General features: G+C 60.3%; 4 protein-coding genes and 1 pseudogene across 5 annotated transcripts; 3 read left to right on the top strand and 2 right to left on the bottom strand.

The window, feature by feature from the left end:
- The first annotated feature begins 95 nt into the window (after positions 1-95).
- SNX21 (sorting nexin family member 21) lies at positions 96-3,239 on the top strand. 2 transcript variants are annotated; one of them, XM_056507288.1, is made up of 3 exons: positions 96-1,576; positions 1,696-1,850; positions 2,155-3,239. In XM_056507288.1, the coding sequence occupies exons 1-3, from the start codon at positions 1,291-1,293 to the stop codon at positions 2,824-2,826; spliced, it is 1,113 nt and encodes a 370-aa protein (XP_056363263.1). In that variant the 5' UTR covers positions 96-1,290; the 3' UTR covers positions 2,827-3,239. The 2 variants fall into 2 exon arrangements, with proteins under 2 accessions (XP_056363263.1, XP_056363264.1); XM_056507289.1 differs by having other exon boundaries at positions 101-1,561.
- Positions 3,240-3,589: 350 nt separating this feature from the next.
- On the bottom strand, positions 3,590-7,107 carry ACOT8 (acyl-CoA thioesterase 8). Its single transcript, XM_056507290.1, has 7 exons — positions 6,477-7,107; positions 5,616-5,902; positions 5,397-5,533; positions 4,966-5,191; positions 4,558-4,715; positions 4,067-4,258; positions 3,590-3,968 (listed from the first exon to the last, which is right to left on the bottom strand). The coding sequence occupies exons 2-7, from the start codon at positions 5,831-5,833 to the stop codon at positions 3,850-3,852; spliced, it is 1,050 nt and encodes a 349-aa protein (XP_056363265.1). The 5' UTR covers positions 5,834-5,902; positions 6,477-7,107; the 3' UTR covers positions 3,590-3,849.
- LOC130261517 (zinc finger SWIM domain-containing protein 1-like) lies at positions 7,097-11,678 on the top strand (annotated as a pseudogene).
- Positions 11,679-11,767: 89 nt separating this feature from the next.
- Positions 11,768-14,651, bottom strand: NEURL2 (neuralized E3 ubiquitin protein ligase 2). Its single transcript, XM_056507291.1, has 2 exons — positions 13,466-14,651; positions 11,768-12,118 (listed from the first exon to the last, which is right to left on the bottom strand). The coding sequence occupies exons 1-2, from the start codon at positions 14,139-14,141 to the stop codon at positions 12,003-12,005; spliced, it is 792 nt and encodes a 263-aa protein (XP_056363266.1). The 5' UTR covers positions 14,142-14,651; the 3' UTR covers positions 11,768-12,002.
- A 47-nt stretch (positions 14,652-14,698) lies between these two features.
- On the top strand, positions 14,699-18,938 carry CTSA (cathepsin A). Its single transcript, XM_056507286.1, has 15 exons — positions 14,699-14,794; positions 15,001-15,164; positions 15,236-15,347; positions 15,466-15,516; positions 15,800-15,886; positions 15,987-16,142; positions 16,445-16,536; positions 16,834-16,918; positions 17,036-17,127; positions 17,300-17,378; positions 17,517-17,665; positions 17,737-17,812; positions 17,917-18,006; positions 18,116-18,217; positions 18,360-18,938. Exons 2-15 carry the CDS (start codon positions 15,001-15,003, stop codon positions 18,441-18,443), a joined length of 1,419 nt encoding a protein of 472 aa, XP_056363261.1. The 5' UTR covers positions 14,699-14,794; the 3' UTR covers positions 18,444-18,938.
- Positions 18,939-18,979: the final 41 nt, after the last annotated feature.

Genomic DNA, 18,979 nt, shown 5'->3' on the forward strand with positions numbered 1-18,979 from the left:
TGCTCCAGGGGTCCCAGGCAGAGCAATGCTGCAGCCCCCCACCTGCCCCAGATAAGGAAGAGGTCCCCAGTGGGACCTGGGACATGAAGTCCCTGGAGAGATTTGGAGCATGAGCCCCATGATTTGGGGTCCCAAGTGCTGTTGGCACCTGGTTCCGGAAATGGCTCCATTTTTTCGTGCTTCTGAGGAGTGGGAATTATGCCCGGCACCTCCTCGAAGGCTCAGTCCTCACACTCACAGCCCGTGCCAGCCACTGCTGCCAGGACTGGCTGGGCCTGGTGGCTCTGGGGACGCACTAGCCAAGTAGCCCATGTCCCGTGGTGCTCGGAGACTCAGGGCTGCAGTGGGGTCAGGGTGACAGATCCCTGTCCCACAAGGTCCCAGTGCCAGGGACATCAGGGGTTTCCTGGCTCCTGGTTTGGCCAGGTTTCACCAGGTGGGAACTGTGAACGAGTCCAGCCCCTAGTGCATCCCACCCTGTCCAGGGAAGCTCTGGGGTCCCATCTGAGCCCGGGTGGGGTGCACAGCACTGGAACAGGGTGAAGTGAGCAAGCAATGGACAGAGTGATGGCAGCAGCTGGGCTGATTCCTCGATATTTATAGACATTCCCAAGGAAGTGGTGAGGAGACAGCAGGCGGGCACTAAAAAAGGCTGGGCAAGTGCTAGAGGTGCAGCCTGGCCATGGGGCGCATGGCGAGGCCGACTGAGGCCAGGGTGGCAGGGTGCCAAGGTGACCCAGGGGACCGGGATCGGGAGCCTGAGTCTGGGATACCAGGACACAGGGGTGTTGGGGAACCTGCCTGTCAGGGCACAGCGGTGCCAGGGTAGTGGGGTATCTACACCCTGGGGCACTACACCGCCGAGCACCGGAGTGTTGAGCTCCAGTGGCCCCAGGGCAAATACCCGGGGCTCGGCCCGACCAGGACATCCCGGACAGGGGACAAAGCAGCCGAGACCGGGACGGGCGGGGTCGGTTCCTAAGCAGGGACTGCGGGCAGCGCCGGCCCGAGCCCTGACCCTGATCCCAGAGTCCCGGGCGGCGCCGCAGGCGCTGATCCCGATCCCGGCCGTGCCGGGCGGTGCCGGCTCCACCGCCCCGATCCGGGTTCCCGGCGGAGGCGGAGCCGCGCAGGGAGGATCCCGGGACGAGCCGTGGCGGAGCGGCCATCGCTTGGCATCACCCGGCTCGGCCCGGCCTGGGGCAGCACCGGGAGGGTGTCCCGGTGCCGGGCTGTACCCGGTGGGGCTGTGCCGCGGTGGGCAGCCCCCGGCCCGGACCCCCGGCAGCGATGGCCGCCCGCATCCTGCACCGGCTGCGGCACGCGCTGGCGGGCGAGGGCGGCCGGGAGGAGCCGGCGGGCGGCGGCGGCGAGGCCGAGGACTGCCCGGAGAGCTCGGAGCTGGAGGACGACACCGAGGGGCTGTCGACGCGCCTCAGCGGCACCCTGAGCTTCACCAGCCACGAGGACGACGAGGAGGAGGAGGAAGGAGACGGAGCTAGCGAGGAGCTGGAGGAGCCGCCGCAGGCGCCGGGAGCGGCAGCAGGCACGGAGGACGGAGGCAGGTGCTGGGGCGGTGAGCTGGGGGGACTGGGGTGACTCCAGGGACACTGATGCGGTGGTGGCGTCCCGCAGCCCGACAGATGTCAGAGCCCTGTACCCACGGAGGGCACTGACACCCCTCTCCCGGCACAGAGTGGGTCTCTGCGGCTGAGCGTCCCGGCGGCAGCCTGCTGACCCGACAGCTGCAGGAGCTGTGGCGGAGGTCGCGGGGCAGCCTGGCACCGCAGCGGCTGCTCTTCGAGGTGACCAGCGCCAGCGTGGTCAGCGAGCGCTCTTCCAAGTACGTGGTGAGTGAGCCCGGCGCGGCTGGGCGGGCACGGGTGGGTGGGTAGGAGTCCTGCTCTCCCCGGGTAAGGGATCCCACGGGGATGGCGCTTATTTTTTTCTCTTTCCCCGTGCTGCTTGGATGGTGCTGTCGGCTCAGATGAGCCTCAGGTAAGTGTTTCTGATGGGTGCTGCACCTGCAGCAGCCCAGTCCTCTCCCTTCTGTTTGGGCAAACTCCCCCAGCCCCTTTGTGGTCGTACATTCTGCTGTGCCGGTGCCAGGAGTAACGTGCCCACAGCACTGCCTGACACCTGCCTCCTCTGCAGCTCTACACCATCTACCTGATCCGCTCTGGCCAGTTTGACAAGGCCCCTGCCACCATCGCCCGGCGCTACTCAGACTTTGAGCAGCTGAACCGCCGCCTGCGCTGCCGCTTCAGCTGCGACATGGCCAGCGTTGCCTTTCCCAGGAAGAGACTGCGCCGGAACTTCACTGCTGAGACCATTGCCAAGCGGAGCCGAGCCTTCGAACAGTTCCTGTCCCATCTGCACTCCATTGATGAGATCCGCCGTTCTCCTGAGTTCCTCGAGTTCTTCTTCCTGCCAGACCTGCAGGTTGCGCAGCGCCTGACCTGCACGGGCATGTACCGCGAAGCCCTGGCCACCTGGGCCAATGCCTACCGGCTGCAGGACCGCCTGGGGGTCTGCAACTCTGGCCGCTTCCTGCTGACGCTGGCTGGGCTGGCCGTGTGCCACCAGGAGCTGGACCAGCTCAGTGAGGCCCATGGCTGTTGCGAGCAGGCACTGCAGCTACTGGAGGCCCAAGGCAGCCACCCACTCCTGGGACCCTTCCTGCAGGCCCATGTCCACCTGGCCTGGAAGGTGGGCAAGGACAAGCGGCGCTCAGAGGCCCGGCTGCAGGACCTGCGGGAAGCTGGGCTGCCCCTGCAGCAGCAGCCTTCCCTGAAGGAATGCCTGATCAAGGAGCCTCTGGAATGAGCTGACTGTGCCCACATGGGTGGGAGGGCAAGGGCTATGGGGGGCTCATGCCTGTGGCAACTGGGAACAGTTGAGAGCAGCCGTGGGTAACAGTGGGGCAGGGGAGCAGCACTGCAGTCCCACGGCACCAAAGCCCATGCCTGGAGCTGCCTCCTGAATGCACTTTCTCTCTGGTTAGTCTGTCTTGCAGGGCTGGGGACTCATAGGGGTCCACCACCCCCACTGGTGCTTTGAGAAGCTGCTCCCCCTCTGCAGGGTATCCTGGAGTGGCTGAGCCTTTAGCTGGGACGTACTGGCACCTTGCAAGGGAACGGGAAAGCTTCTGGCAGGGTCCAAGGCTCTTGCCGGGAACTTCCCATGAAATTTACACAATAGAAAGGACTTTATTAAATAAAGTATTGGCAGGAAGAAGAGCAAGGCGCCTGCTGTGTCTGTTCAGCCCCACTACCCCAGGGCACCAACGGTGGGAGGCCTTAAGCCTCCACACTGAGGTGGGAGCTGCCTTATTCTCTTCTCCCAGCTGGGCCCAAGACGAGTCCTGGAGAGGAGCCCAAGGGCAAGCAGAAGCAGCAACTGAGGAGCCAGGGCACAAGTAGTGCAGAAGTGAGAAGAGGAAGCAACGTGTGCCAAAGTAGCACCTTCCCTTACTGTGACCCAGCCTGCCGTGGGGGCAGAGCTGATCTACTGTGCTCCTGGCACTACCCGCCCTCGAGCAAGCACAGTCACACGTCCAAGGGGACAAACTCCAGAGAGAGAGTCCAGCTCTTCACCCAATGGCTTTATTTTAAGATGGGTGAAGGATAGCTGATGGCAGCGTGCAGTTACATGCTGTGCAGCTAGCAGCTGGTTGCAGCAATGCTCTGTTAGTCACTGTCTGTCGCTGACACCACTGGCACCAGGACTTCCTGTAGTGCTTGATCCCACCAGGTCTCCTTCCTGTTCCTGTCCAGGTCCTATCTCGATCTGAGGGTCCCTCCCTCGGCATACCTGAGCCCAGTCTGAGTAGCATCAAGGTCTCCTCAGCTAGAGCTTGCTCTGGTTTGGTGTCTGTTCCACCCTGATGACACCTTCCTGTGCGCAGGTAACAGCCAGGACCCCGTCCCTGCGCCACAGCCGTCCCTGCACCAAGCCCCGGCAACCACCTGCAGAGTGGGACAGTCAGAATGCAGCACACTGCCCCCAAGACAGGCAGGGCTGGCCTTGGCCATGAAGACCTCCCAAAAACATACTAAGGACTTACCAGCCCAGGGGCTCTCACACTCATACAGCATCCAGTGGTCAGCTCTGAAGGGCGCATGGAACCACATGGAATGGTCAAGGGACACCATGAACTTGATGCGGTACTGCCGGTGTGGGAGCAGGGCCGTGCCCAGGAAGGCGTAGTCAGAGATGTAGGCGGCCACGCAGCAGTGCACCTTCATGTCAGTCTCCCCTGCAGAGCAACCAGTGCTGCCCATCCTGCAGGGGCCCCTGGGACACGCCTGGGGCTCCGCTCCCCTGCCAAGCACAGCTGAGATTCTTCCAGATTTACTCCCCTTGCCATGCTATGCCCCAGTTTGGCTCACAGCACCATCTCTGCACCCACACCTGCATTACAGCCTTGAAGTGCCCAGCCTGCGGCACAGGCAGCACCCTAATCACAGCCTTCCCAGCCCACTCTGTTGAAACAGTACTCCACAGTGTGAGCTGGTGCCCTTGGATTAGGAGGCACCTGCACCCAGCAGGACCCACCTATGTAGCCTCGTGCTCGCACCCAGAAGAGCTGCTTTGCCTCCTGTGGCTCTGAGCTGAATATATCTGGTGGGTTCACGGGTTTAATGTCAATGGGAACATCTTGAGCTTGGATCTTGGTGAGACGTTTCCTGTATCCCTCGGCCACATTAGGATTCCTGCAGCTCAGCACAGAGAAGAGAGGTTAATGCCAGACAGGCAGGTTGGAACACATCCTACTGGCAGCAGCTCCAGCCCAGGGACCCAGGGGAGCAAAGAAAGACAAGAGGGGCATAGCTCCTGTCGTGTCCTGCTCCTCTATTCCCCTCTCAGGCATATTTGAGAACTCCTCAGACAGTCCTCTCCTACACTCCCCTATGCCTCAGGCAGAAAAGGGCATCCCCGGCATGTTCCTTCCACCCCACTCACTGCAGGAACTTCTGGATGAGCTCCTCCTGTGTCAGCAGCTCCTCGGGGGGTGGCACGGTGGGCATGGTGAACTGGTGCTGCACTGGGCTTCCCTGGGAGAGCTGGAAGGAGGCCTGGCAGGTGAAGATCGGCTGTCCATGCTGGATGGCCTTTACAGAGCGAACAGAGAAACTCTTCCCTGTACGGGTCCGCTCCACCTCGTACAGCACCGGCACCTTGGGGTCCCCTGCGACAAGAAAGGGACGTTCTGCCGCTGGCCCACGGCGCACCACGCACAGACGAAACCTGCCGTGCAGGGGCCGAGCCCGGCAGCGCCACTCACACGCCTCCTCACTCCTGCCAACTTCCCCAGCGTCCCAGCCACTGCCGGGCCCGTCCCGAGCCCCTGCAGCCCATCCCCGCCGCCCGGTTCCTCGGTTCCTCGGGCGCACCTGTCCGCACAAAGTAGCAGTGCAGCGAGTGCACCTGCTCGTCGCGGCTCACGGCATGGGCTGCCGCCACCAGCGCCTGCCCCACGATCTGCCCGCCGAAGAGGCGCTGCGTGGCGGGCACCCAGTGGTGCCGGCCCCTGCGGAGAGAATGCGGCCGCGGTGAGGGTGGCGGCGGAGCAGGCGGCGGCCCGGTCCCGCTGCCCCGGCGTCCATGCGCACCTGAAGAGGTCGACCTCCAGCTGCTCCAGGTTCAGCACGCTGGTGATCAGCACGCTGCGCAGGTCACCGGACGGCGGCGGCTCGGATCCCGATCCCGCTCCAGCCCCGCTGGCGTCGTCCGGAGCCGCCATCACCTCCGCGAACCGGGACCGGCACCGCGACCCGATCAGCAGGGCGGACCAGGAAGCACCGCCCAGCCGCGGGGCGAATACCGCCATGCGAATGGACAGTAGAGCCGTCAGTCACCCTCGTCCTGTCAGGATGCTCTAGGCTGGTTGGTTCAGCTCCTGTCAATCGGGAAAAGACGGCGCTGGTTGGTCAAGATCGGGGTGTAGGCGGTGCCCGGCTGGTTTAACGGGGATGGCGGGGTGGGCTTGGGCCGGTCCTGGGGGCACGGAGCCGACGACCGGGCGGAGAGCGTCCGGGCATCCCTTCGCGTCTACCCTTCGCCATGCGCCCGCTTCCTCGCCTACAGGGGCTGACTCTACGGGCAGCAGAGCTGCGTCCCGGCGCGCAGCCACAACCGGCGGCACGGCACCGCTGTCCGCCAGGACGTCAGGTAAGGCCCGCCCGCCGCGTCCGGCTGGAGCTCGCAGCAGCCCTGTGCGCCCAGGGTCCCCCGGTGTAGCACCGCCAGGCCCCGTGGAGCCGTCACCTGAGGCCAGCCCAGCGCTGTCCCGGGGCACGGGCTCTGTCCTGTACCTGGCTTTGATAACCGAGCTGATCTCGGTATTGTGATGCCCCGGTACCGGGGCGCCGCCAGCTGTGCCACACATTTGCTGTGTTCAGTGTATAGCTCCTGCCTCTTTCAGCTCAAGGCTCTAAGCATCGGCATCTGCAGCATTCTCCAGCTGTCCTTACCTCACTGCAGTGGAAAGGTGATATCAGGTTTTCCTCAGGGATCACTCGATTCCACGGCCCTCACTTCTCCAAGCGGGTATAGTGACGCTGTTTACTTTCCATCTTAGCTGGTGGATCTGCTTGTGTGCGCAAAAGCTGCAAGGTCACTCACTAGTTACGCAATTGCTTCCTTTGCCCTTTTAAAATATAACTTGCCTTCTTAAAATACAATTTAACCTCCTTCCTTGAAGCTTTCCTTGTCATGTTTTAGCCTGCTCCTCCAGAGCTGCAGAACCGTGTGGTTTAGGGATAAAGGCACAAACACATGGGTATCGGCTTCCTCACTAATGATGCAGTGCTTCTTCAGGCAGCTGCTGAGAGTCTTCTCCTACACTGGGCGCCGGGCAAAGGAGGACAAGTCCTCTCTCTACTTGTCCTGCCTCCTTGTGGAGAGCAAGGAGTGACGGCGGAGAGTGGTGCACTTGTTGCTGAAGAGAGAGACATGAGAGAGAGTCCAGCCGCTGAGCCTCGAGCGATGGGGAGCAGCTGAAAAAGGAGGCAGCCAGGCAGGATCGGTGCCCGCACGCCGCTGCGGCAGCGGCCGCATCGCGGGGTGCTCCCGGCGGCCCCGGCCCGGTGCGATGCGCTCCCGGCAGCCCGGCTCGGCCCGGCCCGGTGCGATGCGCGGCGAACGCTGCGGGCGGCGCCCAAGCGCTCCGGTGCCGCCGCGGGCGGTACCGAGTGAGGCAGCATCGCGCTGGGAGGCGGCAGGGACCGGGACATGTCGCGGTGTCCCCGCCGGTAGCGGCAGCCCGGAGCGGCCCGCACTGACAGCCCGAGCCACGCTGGCCTCCCCGTGCTCTCCGTGTTCCCTCTCTGCTGTGTCTGGAGCACCGCACCGAGTGCTGGCCGTGATCGCCGCCGGGAAAGCCATGGGTGCAGGCGCTGAGAGCCACCGGCAGGAGCTGCTCACCGTCCGGAGAGACCTCATCAGGCCGGACTGGCTGTCTCAGCTCCATCTTCACTGGCTGCTCGAGGACGGGATCTGGACCACGCACAGAGGGCAGCTGAGGGGGGGGCAGCAGTGACTCCTTCACGGAGCTGGAGATTGTAATCTAAGGGTTAAGTCAGATTTTCAGTGCTGGGCTCTCTCACCACCTTGGCCCGACACTACAATGAGTGTGTTTCTAAGATCCCTCCTGATGCTGTGACACTTTATGCTCCCCATACCAATCATTGTGCTGCTCAGGCAGCTCCCCAAAGTCTGCCTATTTCAGACTCACCTCTTGCCCCTCACTCTGCCAGGGTAACACATCCCAGAGCTCTGGCCAGGCTGTGGCAGCAGCTCAGCAGAAGCAGCAGCCCGTGTCAGCCTCTTTTGTACCCATTGAGAGTCGTGTGATTGTTCTCCAGCGTCCATCAGCTCCCTGAGGCCCGTCAGTGTCAGCCTGAAACACCTCATGCTCTTCCCCAGAGTGAGCCAGCCAGCTCAGTCACTGTTAGATCCTGTATCCTGAGGTAAAACTGGAGGCCACAGAAACCTCAGAGGATGACAGTGAAGATTAGATTACCCAAAGGACTGAAGACAGCATCAGGCAGTCTTTGAGTGGTATTTGCACAGAGGCTGCTGCCAGCCTGTGCCTGACTGAGCTGGCAGTGGTTCAGAAGTCCATACAGCTGACTGGAACCAGGTAGGATGCACTCAGTGTACAGATCATCCTGGAGGATGCCCATCCTGTTGGCATCTTCCAGGAAGGCCCAAGTAGCTACACTTGCCACTTCACCCAGGCCTTCCAGCTGCCCTGCTGGCACATCTTTGCTGTGCTGAACTCAAACAGGAGGCTCTTGCAGAGGAGATGCTGAGTGCACCATGGCAGAGGGGATGTGATGCCCATCTGGCTGGATGAGACTGAGTTCTGATGGCCTCTTGGAGGGCCTAAAGAGCTCCTGAAACAAGTCTTTGAATAATCTCTGGTGGTGCCCTTTCTCACAGCAGAGATCAGCCAGCTTCCCACTGCAGTAGTGAGGAGTTTGAGCACAGGACTTTGTGGGAGGTGGCTGATAGCTGGATCAGACCCTACATTGAGGTGAAGCTCCAGCACTGAGTGGGAGCTGAGCTGGGTGCTTTCACTGTGTCCTGCACCTTCATTCCTCTCCGCCTGTCATTTCCTCAGTGTGGAAGGGGCAGTTTGGGTCCTTTATCTGCTGAGAGAGCATCACTTCTTGTACAGGGCAGCAGAGGAACTGGATTGGGAGCTCCTGATCCTGCAGGAAGGGTAACAGTGACTGACCTGGCTAGCAGCTGTGGCCAGGACCAGCTCTGGGTGGTGCAATGTGGGAGGTACTGGTAACATAGAATCTGCTGAGTTAGAAGGGACCCATTGAGATTGTGTCCAACTCCCAGTCCTGTGCAGGACACCACAAAAATCCCACCATGTGCCTGATAGTGTTGTCCAGACACTTCCTGAATGCCATGACCACTGTCCACAGGAGCCTGTTCCAGTGCTTAGCCACCCTTTAGCTGCAAAACCTTTTTCTGATATCCTACTTCAATCTCTTGTGACTCAGCTTGATACCATTTCCTCGAGTTCTATCACTGGTCATGGCAGTGAAGAGATCAGTGCCTGCCCCTCTGCTTCCTCTCACGAGGATGCTGAAGACCACAATGAGGTCTTCCCTCAGTTTCTTCTTCTCCAGGCTGAACAGACCAAGTTACCTCAACTGTTCCTCATAAACTTCACCTCCATTCCCATCACCATCTTCGTTGCTTCCTTTTAACTCTCTAATAGCTCAGTGTCTTTTTTATATTGTTGTGCCAAAACTGCCCCTAGGACTTGAGGTGAGGCTGTACAGTGCAGAGCAGGGCAGGACAATCCCCTCCCTTGCTGGCCATGCTGTGCCTGATGCACCCCAGGACAATTGGCCCTCCTGGCTGCCAAGGCACTGCTGGCTTATATTCAAATTGCCATCAACCAGGACCCCCAGCTCCCTTTCCTCAGCACTGCTCTCCAGCTTCTTGTTCCCCTGTCTATATATACAACCAGGTTGCCCTGTAGAAGGTGCAGAATGTGTCATTTGCTCTTGTTAAACTTCATACACTTGTTAATTACTCATCTCTCCAATTTGTCAAGGTGTCTCAGCAGGGCCTCTCTGCCCTCAATGGAGTTGGCAGCTCCTCCCAATTTAGTGTTGTCAGCACTAAACATTAGTATATTACTTAGTATTCCTTCAAGTCCTGAGTCCAAGTTGTTAATGAAGATGTTGAAGAGAATTGGGCCAAGGATGGAGCCCTACAGAACCCCTCTAGTGACTGGGCACCAGCCTGATGTCACCCCATTCACTATAATTCTTTGTGCCCAACCTGTGAGCCAGTTGCTCACCCATTGTGTATCAGGATTATTCAGCTGCAAGCTGGAAACTTTGTCCGAAAGAATACTGGGACAGACAGTATCAAAAGCCAAAAACATTAAGTCTACTGGCTTTCCTTGATCAGTTACATGGGTTACCCTGTTGTAGAAGGAAATCATGTTCAACAAGCAGGACTTTCCCCTCATGAAGCCATGCTGGCTGTGACTGGTGACTGTTCTCCAGATGTTTTCCAGTGCCTACCAGAATGATCTTTTCCATTATTTTACTGGGCACTGAAGTGAGACTGACAGGCCTGTAGCTTCCAGAGTTCTCCTTTTTGGCCTTCCTTGAAATTGGGACATCATTCCCCAGCTTCCAGTCGTGTGGGACCTCTCCAGATTTCCAAAACTGCTCAAAAATCATTGAGAGTCTTTGTGATTACATCAGCCAGTTCTCTGTGGTTTCTTAAATTAATTCCATAAGAGCCCATAGATTTTTAGGGATCTAGGTACAATAACATGTGACAAAACTATTTCATCTGTGGCCAGCACCCGCAGGTCCTTGCAGCATCCAGCTGTGAGGTGTTGTGCAACAGAGCCAATAAATCACTCTTGTGTTGTTTGGGAGCAGAGTCTGTCCCTGTGCCAGCTGCAGCCACCCTTCCCTGCCCAGAGAGCAGGGCATGGGGAATCGGGCAGGGCTTTGGGCAGTGCTCCTCAGTGGTCTTGTCTCAGGTGGCAGAAGGTGGCAGCTCCTGAAGGTGACAATCCCACTGTGCTGCAGCCCACTGTAGAGCAGGGGTGTTGTTTATCTGCTTGCAGCATCTGCTCTCAATTCCTCAAGAAAGAGGAACCCGCCCCCGTGTGCGGGGGTCACTGCCGGGCAGATAACGCTGCAGGGAGGTGGGGAGCAAAGGCTTCATGCAAGGGTGGGGGAGGGAAAACAGCCTGCAGAGTGAACGCCCTGCTCTGTGGGTGCTACTCTGGTGTGGGTGAGTTCCCCAGCCCCATTGCAGCCAGATGAGCTCCAGCCCCAGCAGCTCCCAGCCTGTTATTGGGACACAGCAAGCAATGTCAGAGACCTCACTCCATTGCTGTGGTTTGGTCCATATTTTCCCCATTTAGCAATTCCTTCATTAACACTTTGCTGTTGATGGAGTTGGCCGTGGTTGCGGGTTGGGGATTTCCTTTGAGCAGGAGTTTTGTAACATGATCTGATACTATCGAGTCTCTGCCTAAATATAGCATCATGTTTCTTTAAAGCACCTTTTTGTAAGCATAGAGCTGCTTGTTTCCCCTTTGTTGTGCTGTGGAAGACGCCTGGAAGGCTTTACCAGCCCCTTCACTATGTCTCTGGCTCCCGTGTGCACCCCTCTGATTTTAGCAGACCTCTCCCCTCCAGCCTGTTCCTTTGCACAGCTGCAAAGTGCCTGATGGAGGCACTGCAGGATGCCAGCTGCCATCCCCACCTGCCAGGAGTCGAAGGGTCTGAGGGCACAGAGCTGAGGGCATGGAGCTCCAAGTCAGGATGGCTGCGCCCCGCACCAGGTCACTGTGACTGGCTCTGTGGCCACAGACATGTGCCCAAGCAGTGGCTGCTGCCAGCACTGCTGTCTGGGTGCTCCAGCATCTGACTCGTCCCCCTCTAATCTGAACACACAGGAAATAACTCATCGTTCTCTGGGTAAACATCTTTCCCAAGAGTGAAACTGCCCAGCCGGGATGAGCGTCCAGCTGTAATTTACCTCCACGTGAGAGCTGTGCCGTGCCCTCCCACGCTCCACCAGCCCCAGTACTCGCTCTGATCCACCCAGACAGTCCCAGCATAATTCCAGGGCTGGGGACATGTCCTGAACCCCACAGGGTGTGGCCTGTGCTCCCTTTCTCACTGGTGGGGGAACTGCTCCCACAAGGGGTTGCTGAAGCTCAGGGGGGTCCCAGCCCCACAAGCCTCCTTTGACAGAGTCTTGTCTGGAAGCACTTTATTGCTCTCTCTGACCCACATCAATCCCCCTGCCCATGCTCTGGGCATGCCACCATCAGTGCGGGGAAAATCCCAACCCCACTTTGCCCTGCTCTCATTTAACCCCTCAGCAGCACACACTGGAGTGAGTGGGCAGGGAGGGGCACAGAGCCTGCTGGGCAGCCATCACTGGGGGGCTGTTGATGTGGGGGGCAGCCCAGCAGCACCCTCAATACCTCACTCATGTTGGCAGAAGCTCTTGAGTAGCGGGGGCAAGTCCAGGCCATCAATGGCCAGGCGGTGCACGATGTGTTTCTGGATAACCAGCCGGCACAGCGTCTGCAAGGAAGGAACTGGAAGAGAACAGAGAGTATACCTGAGCTGGGCAAGTCGGCAGTGAGGCTGAGCACAGAGGGGTGGAGGAACTGGCAGAGGTTCTCAGAGGCACTGTGGTTAAAGGCAGTGGTAGATGAGTTTGTTCTGTAGCGTTGTCCTGCCCTGGGCTTGAACTGGCTGTGCGGGGGCTGGTGCCAGGCTGCTCCAGCAGGGCTGGAAGCTCAAGGGCCCCAGGCAGCAAAGCTCTTCCCGTTATTAGGAGGAAGGTTGAGAGACAGTTATGTGCCCAAGCTGTGTGTGGCTGTGCCTGGTTTGCATTTCTTTCTCTGGCAGCTGTCAAGCAACTCTCCAGGGTCTCACATACCCATGCTGTGCTTCTTTTCCATCCCACTGCCTTGGTCTGCCTGCACTGGCCCCAGCACCAGGCTGGGGCTGCACTGCCTGCAGAGACAGGGCCTGCCATGTCTTTGGGGCAGGCCACCATGAGAACCATCCCCTTGGGCACCTGCACAGAACCTGCCTGGTTCCTGCTCCTGTGATACCACTTCCCAGAGCCATGGGTGGCTCAGCAGTGTGGGTACTGACAGCTGCAGCCTGCACTCTCCTCAGGTGTTACACCACAGAGAATACCAGGTTCCAGCCTTGGGACAGAAGCAGCTGCTGTTGACACCAGCATGTGAAGCAATGGCTTCCAGTGCTGGGGGCAGCCAGTACTCTGGCTCTAGCTCCTCCTCTGGCTCTGTCTCACCTGATCCATCTCCTCATTTTTCCAGCGTGGTGCTAATAAGTAGTCATTAGCCTGATCCCTCCCAGCAAGCCAAGGGACACGGGATAATGCCCAGGCTTCAATGGCATCACAGGGTGTCTGCCCAGGGAACATCGTGTCTGGGGCATGTGGCAGGTGCGTGGGCACAGTGTGCTGAGCCATGGTGGGTGTAGGTGGATGTTTTGATGCCAGGGCAGGATTTTGTCTGGCTCAGGTTGCCATGTGCTGTAGGCAAGACTGGGCACAGCGAGGCCTCACAGCTGTGGGACAGCCCCAAACACCCAACTCCATCACTCTGCTTGGGAAGGGTGACCAGGGGGCTCTGCCTGACTGCTGTTGCTGCTGGGGGTCTCTCCCCTGGCCCCAGCACAGCACCCATGGCAGAGCTTTCATCAGACACTGCCCAGCAGCAGTACTGTGAATCTCGCCGGTGCTCCACAAGGACCAGAGGCTTTCCCGTGCCCTCTTACCCCGTGTCCCTCTGCCCAGTGGCACACATCCACCTTCCCACTCTTGGTGACTATGGGATGATCCCACCAGAGCTCCCCCACTCCTGGCCCACGCAGCACGTGCTGCAGGGAGGGGCACCGGTACCTACAGCCATAATCCACTGGGACGACCCGGACACTCTTGGTGGAGGCAAAGACGTCGATGACGGCGTAGAGCGGGCGGGTGGTGGGCAGGCCCCTGGCACTCGGCCCCATGTCCTCGCCGTTGATAACGATGTGCATGTCGGCGGTGCTATCGGGCTGCGGGGCGTACAGCACCCCGATGCGGCTGCGCCGGGCGGTGGCGGGCAGCACGTTCATCTTGTACAGGTCATCCAGGATATGGCTGTAGCGGCCGGGCCGGCTGCGCCCCACCAGCGTGTCGCGGGGAATCCGCACCCGCTCGATCAGCAGGAAGGGCTCCCAGGGCCGCCCCTGCGCCTGCACCTCCGCTCCCTCCACCACCACGCGGTTGTGATTCCGGGTGATGGCAAACACCCAGGTGTCCCCCATGTTGACCAGGTCCGGCAGCGAGTACTCAGGCACTACCTCCAGGCTCTGGGGATCATGGGCCGTCAGTCCCACGCGCAAGTGCCCGCACCAGCCCAGCTCCTTCTCCTCTATCTCCACCAGGAAGATCTGCCCGGGTGCCAGAGGCTCCTGGCTGAAGCACAGCCCGTTGGCGAAGCTCTCCACTCGTGTGGCTTGTGTGTGTGAGGCATCCAGGCGGATGTTGGCGCCGTGGATGTGGTGGAAACGTGCAGCAAGCCGGCACCGGGCAGCCATTGCTGCCGGAGCTATTTTTAACTATCCCTGTCACAGCTGCTCTGAGGTGGTGACAGCCCGGCTGGGAGGGACAACCAGAGGCCTCAAGGAGGGTCCTAGTGCCAGGGGGGAGGTTGGGGGGGGCGACCCTGTGGCTGCTGGGCACAACCGGGCCCAAAACAGACCTACAGACATTCCACACTACACTGTCCAGCGCTGTTACTTGGGCCGAGGTGCCCATGCTGTCCAGCAGTGCCTGGCAGTGCCCGGTGGTGCCCAGTGGTACCAGCTATAGACAGCAGTGGCCAGTGGTCATCACAGGGTGATGACTGGCAGTGCCTGGTGATGCCCGGCTTTACCCAGCTGTAAACGGTGGTGCTCGGTAGTGCCCACCGGCGCATGGCCCCTCCGGCAGGCTGCCCCCGTTAGGGTGCGGGGGCTTCATCGCTGACTCCCCCCACTGTCCCTGTCCCGGTCCCGGTCCCGGTCCCGGTCCCGGTCTGGGCCGCTCCCACGTGCGCGGGCGGAGCCGAGGCGGGGCCGGACGCCCCCAGGGCGCTGATTGGCCGCCACCGGGCCCCGCCCCGCTCACGTGAGCGCCGCAGGTCATATGGGCGCGTGTCATGTGCCCGCCGTGACCGCCGCCTGCGAGCGCCCCGCCGGGAGCGGCCGCGGTCAGCGGGACCGGGGGGCACCGAGACGGGAGCGGGGGGACGGGATGGGGGCACCAGAACCGGCGGCAGGGGAGCCGACTGGGCCGGGCTGGGGGCCAGTCCCGAGTGCGGGGCCGGGCCGGGGCGGCCGGGCCGGGGCGCTCGCGGGGGCGCTGCCGCGGCCGTTCCTGGCGGCCGCCCCTGACCGTCCCTTCCGCCCACCGCAGATGGGGCCAGTGTTGCTGTCGTCGCTGCTGCTGCTGCTGGGGTTGGGCCGGGCCGCCCCCCCGGACCATGAGGTGACCTACCTGCCCGGGCTGTCAAAGCAGCCCTCCTTCCGCCACTTCTCGGGCTACCTCTGCGCCGGGCCGGGCAAGTACCTGCACTACTGGTACGTGGGACTGCGCCTGGCGATGGGGGGGCATCGGCTGGCACTGGGCACTCACAGCTGCACGTCCACAGGTTCGTGGAGGCCCAGAGTAATCCCCAGAGCAGCCCCCTGGTGCTGTGGCTGAACGGGGGCCCTGGCTGCAGCTCCATGGAGGGCTTCCTCAAGGAGCATGGCCCCTTCCTGGTTAGTAGTCACTGCTATCCCGTGGCTCGAGGACTCAGGGAATGACCAGCTGCATGGCACGAGCCATCCTGCTGTGTCCTGCCCTGCTTTGCCCATCAGTCACCACCTTCTTCCTCAGATCCAGCCCGATGGGGTCACACTGAAGTACAATGAGTACGCATGGAATAAGGTACAGACACAGGCACTGCTTTCCTTTGTGGCTTTGAGATGGAATGGCCCTGAGCCAGTTCTTCCTGAATCTCCATGGAGCCAACTCTTCCACCGCTCCCCCCCCACCCAACACACCCTCCTCTCAAGTCTGCTGTTGAACAGCACAGGAATGTGGCCACCCCAGCACAGCCCTGGGGAGGGCCACGCTCCTGTGGGTGCTGCCGTGGGTGGGGCCAGCAGCCCTTGGCCCCACTGAGCCACAGGGTCTCCCCTGATTGCTGCCTCCACTGCTTTCCTCGCAGATTGCCAACATCCTCTATGTGGAGTCTCCTGCTGGTGTTGGCTTCTCGTACTCCGATGACAAGAAGTATGGCACAAATGACACAGAGGCGAGTGACTGGGGTGCAGGGAGAACCCTGCTTCCTGCCTGCCCACTCCTGGGCATGGAGCGCAGCCTTACCACCTGACCATGCCACCTTCTCCCTGCAGGTTGCTCACAACAACTACCTGGCACTGAAGGACTTTCTCCGGCTCTTCCCCGAGTACTCCAAGAACGATCTCTTCCTCACGGGGGAGAGCTATGGAGGGATCTACATTCCCACACTGGCAGAGTGGGTGATGCAGGACCCCAGCCTCAACCTGAAGGTGGGCAGCTTGGCTCTGCCCAGCCGGGGAGAAGAGGGCTTGGCACAGCCGGGTGGGACCAGCCGGGATGTAGGGCACGCCTGGCCTTGCAGCCTTTGATCTCTTCCTGGGGTTCTGGCAGCAGCTGCTGGTGGACGTGTCTGTCCCTGCTGCCGGGGGAGCGTCCTCAGGCACCCCCAACCCTCCCTGTTCCCTCTGCAGAGTAAACAGTTCCACATCTGCTTCCTGCCTGCGGCTGCTGAGCTGCAACTGCCCCGCAGGGAGCTGGAACACAACAGGGTTGTTTTCTTCTTGCCTCGCAGGGAATCGCGGTGGGAAACGGCCTCTCATCTTATGAGATCAATGACAACTCCCTGGTGTACTTTGCCTATTACCACGGGCTGCTGGGGACCGAGTAAGAGCAAAGGGAATGCTGGATGAGCCATCCCTGTGAAAGCGGGATGGATGCACAGCTGAGGCTGGGACTGTCTGGGTTAGTGGTGTTGAGAAAAGGGCAGCACCTATCTTACTCTGGGCCAGCAGCTGGGTTGTAGCTCCTTATCCCAGGCAGCTCCCATGGGTGCATTTTTTGTGGGATAAAGAGGGTATGGGGCCAAGCTGTGTGCCTTGTGGCCACTGGGCAGAGAGCTGCAGGGCAACTGTCATGTCAGTGTTGCCACCTGGTCCAAGTGGTCCTGGTCTCTCCCCACAGGCTGTGGAAAGACCTGCAGGCCTTCTGCTGCTCCCAGGGGAAGTGCAACTTCCATGACAACTCCAACCTGAACTGCACACTCAAGGTGAGGGGAGCCAGAGCCCCTATCTGTGTGCTGGGCAGCACATGCCTGGCTCTTGGTGGGCCCACAGTTCCACAAGGGTCCTGCTGAGTCCCAAACCCTTCTTGCGATTCCTTGCAGATGGGGGAGATGATTCAGATTGTAGAGGAGTCTGGCCTCAATATTTACAACCTCTATGCCCCATGCGATGGAGGTGTCCCAGGGAGCATGAGGTGAGAGTGAAAATTGTTCTGCAGGCACCAGCTCACTTTGGTTGCACTGGCACAGAGGGACATGGTGGGCTGGGCAGAGGGCCCCTGTGGGACAGATGGATGGTGTGTGGCTGCTGCTGAACCCTTGTTCTCCACGGTTTTCAGTCTGTCCTCATACTCACTCTGGCTACAGGTATGAGGGTGACTATCTCATCACACATGACCTAGGCAACTCCTTCATCCGGATGCCACTGAGGTTCTCCTGGCGGCAGGTAAGCCAAGGTGCCCATGCTGCTGGGCTGTGAGCAGCCTCTGTTTGGCCAGTTGTGCTGTTGTGGGCAGGAGGGGCAGAAAGCAGCTGCTGCAAGGGGCAGGTGCTGCAGTGACAGTGACTCTCCTGACTCTCCCAGAACCTGTTCCGGATGCCAGTAGCCCGAAAGAAGGTGCGGATGGACCCGCCCTGCACCAACTCCACAGCCCCCAGCATGTATCTGAACTCCCCCGAGGTGCGGAAGGCTCTGCACATTTCCCCTGAGGCCTCAGAGTGGCAGGTGTGCAGGTGAGCAAGCTGTGGGCAGGGAGGGACTACTGTGAGAAGGAGCAGACATAATGCCAATGCTTCCTCCACAGCTTTGACGTGAACCGCAACTACAAGCGCCTGTACATGCAGATGAATGAGCAGTACCTCAAGCTGCTTGGAACTGCGGTGTGTGCAGGGGAGCCCACAGACCCTGGGAGTGTCTCTGCCAGCTCAGCCTCCTACCTGGGGCTGCTGCCCTGCCAACAGCTCACTCTCTCTCTGCTACACAGAAATACCGGATCCTGGTGTACAACGGGGACGTCGACATGGCTTGCAACTTTCTCGGGGATGAGTGGTTTGTGGATTCCCTGTGCCAGAAGGTAAATGAGCAGGGCCCAGGCCAGGCCAGTCACTGGCTCCAGGCTATGTGCTGTAGCTGGCTGTGGCAGGAACATGGGCAGGTGCTGAAGGCACTGCTGCTACTCCCAGGTGCAGGTGGCTCGCCGGCCCTGGCTCTACACTGAAAACGGTGAGAACCAGATCGGTGGCTTTGTGAAGGAATTCACCAACATCGCTTTCCTCACTGTCAAGGTAGGGCTGAAGGCTCTGAGGGCCAGGAATGAGGCTGTGGTTGGGTGTGCTGGACACCATGGCTGCAGTTAGAGTAGGGTAGTGTTGACTGGGCTGTGGCAGCACCCCAGCCACACTGACAACCGCTACCCCTTTCCTACAGGGAGCTGGCCACATGGTGCCCACAGACCGGCCGCTTGCTGCCTTCACCATGTTCTGCCGCTTCATTAAGAACCAGCCTTACTAAGAGCTGCAGAGGTAGCGCCCGGCGCTCCAGCTGCTCTCACCACCCCACCTGCCCTCACTGCCGGCACCTTGCAGCCTGTCCTCGCTGCTGCTTGGCTACGCCATGGACCTGTCACACCTGCAGCCTTCCCCCAGCTGGACAGGGCTGCCTGCCATGGGTAGGGGTCATGGGCTGGGGGACTCTAACCATGTGGAAGAGGTGTTGTGCACCTGCTGCAGCCACCTCCTCCCTTGTGGCTTCCTGTATTGCCTCCTCCCTGTCTGTGGTGGCAGCTGCTTCCCTCCTAGGCAGGGAGCAATCCCCAGCACTTCCCCTGAACACAGCTTGGGCAGGCTCTGAGGAGCAGCAGCAGGGGGCAGCTGGGTCCTGCTTACCTCTACCTTGGCTCCCACCACCTCTGCTCCCACTGAAGGAGACTTACCACCATTACCACAACAATCCCACTGCCAGGGCATGCAGTGCTTCAGGAACTTGTAATAAACTCTGACCAAGGTGGTTCTGCTCCTCCTCACACCTTTGTGCCAGCCCCTGCTTTG

This window comes from Oenanthe melanoleuca, chromosome 20 (genome assembly GCF_029582105.1).
Source record: "Oenanthe melanoleuca isolate GR-GAL-2019-014 chromosome 20, OMel1.0, whole genome shotgun sequence".
NCBI classification, from domain to species: Eukaryota; Metazoa; Chordata; class Aves; order Passeriformes; family Muscicapidae; genus Oenanthe; species Oenanthe melanoleuca.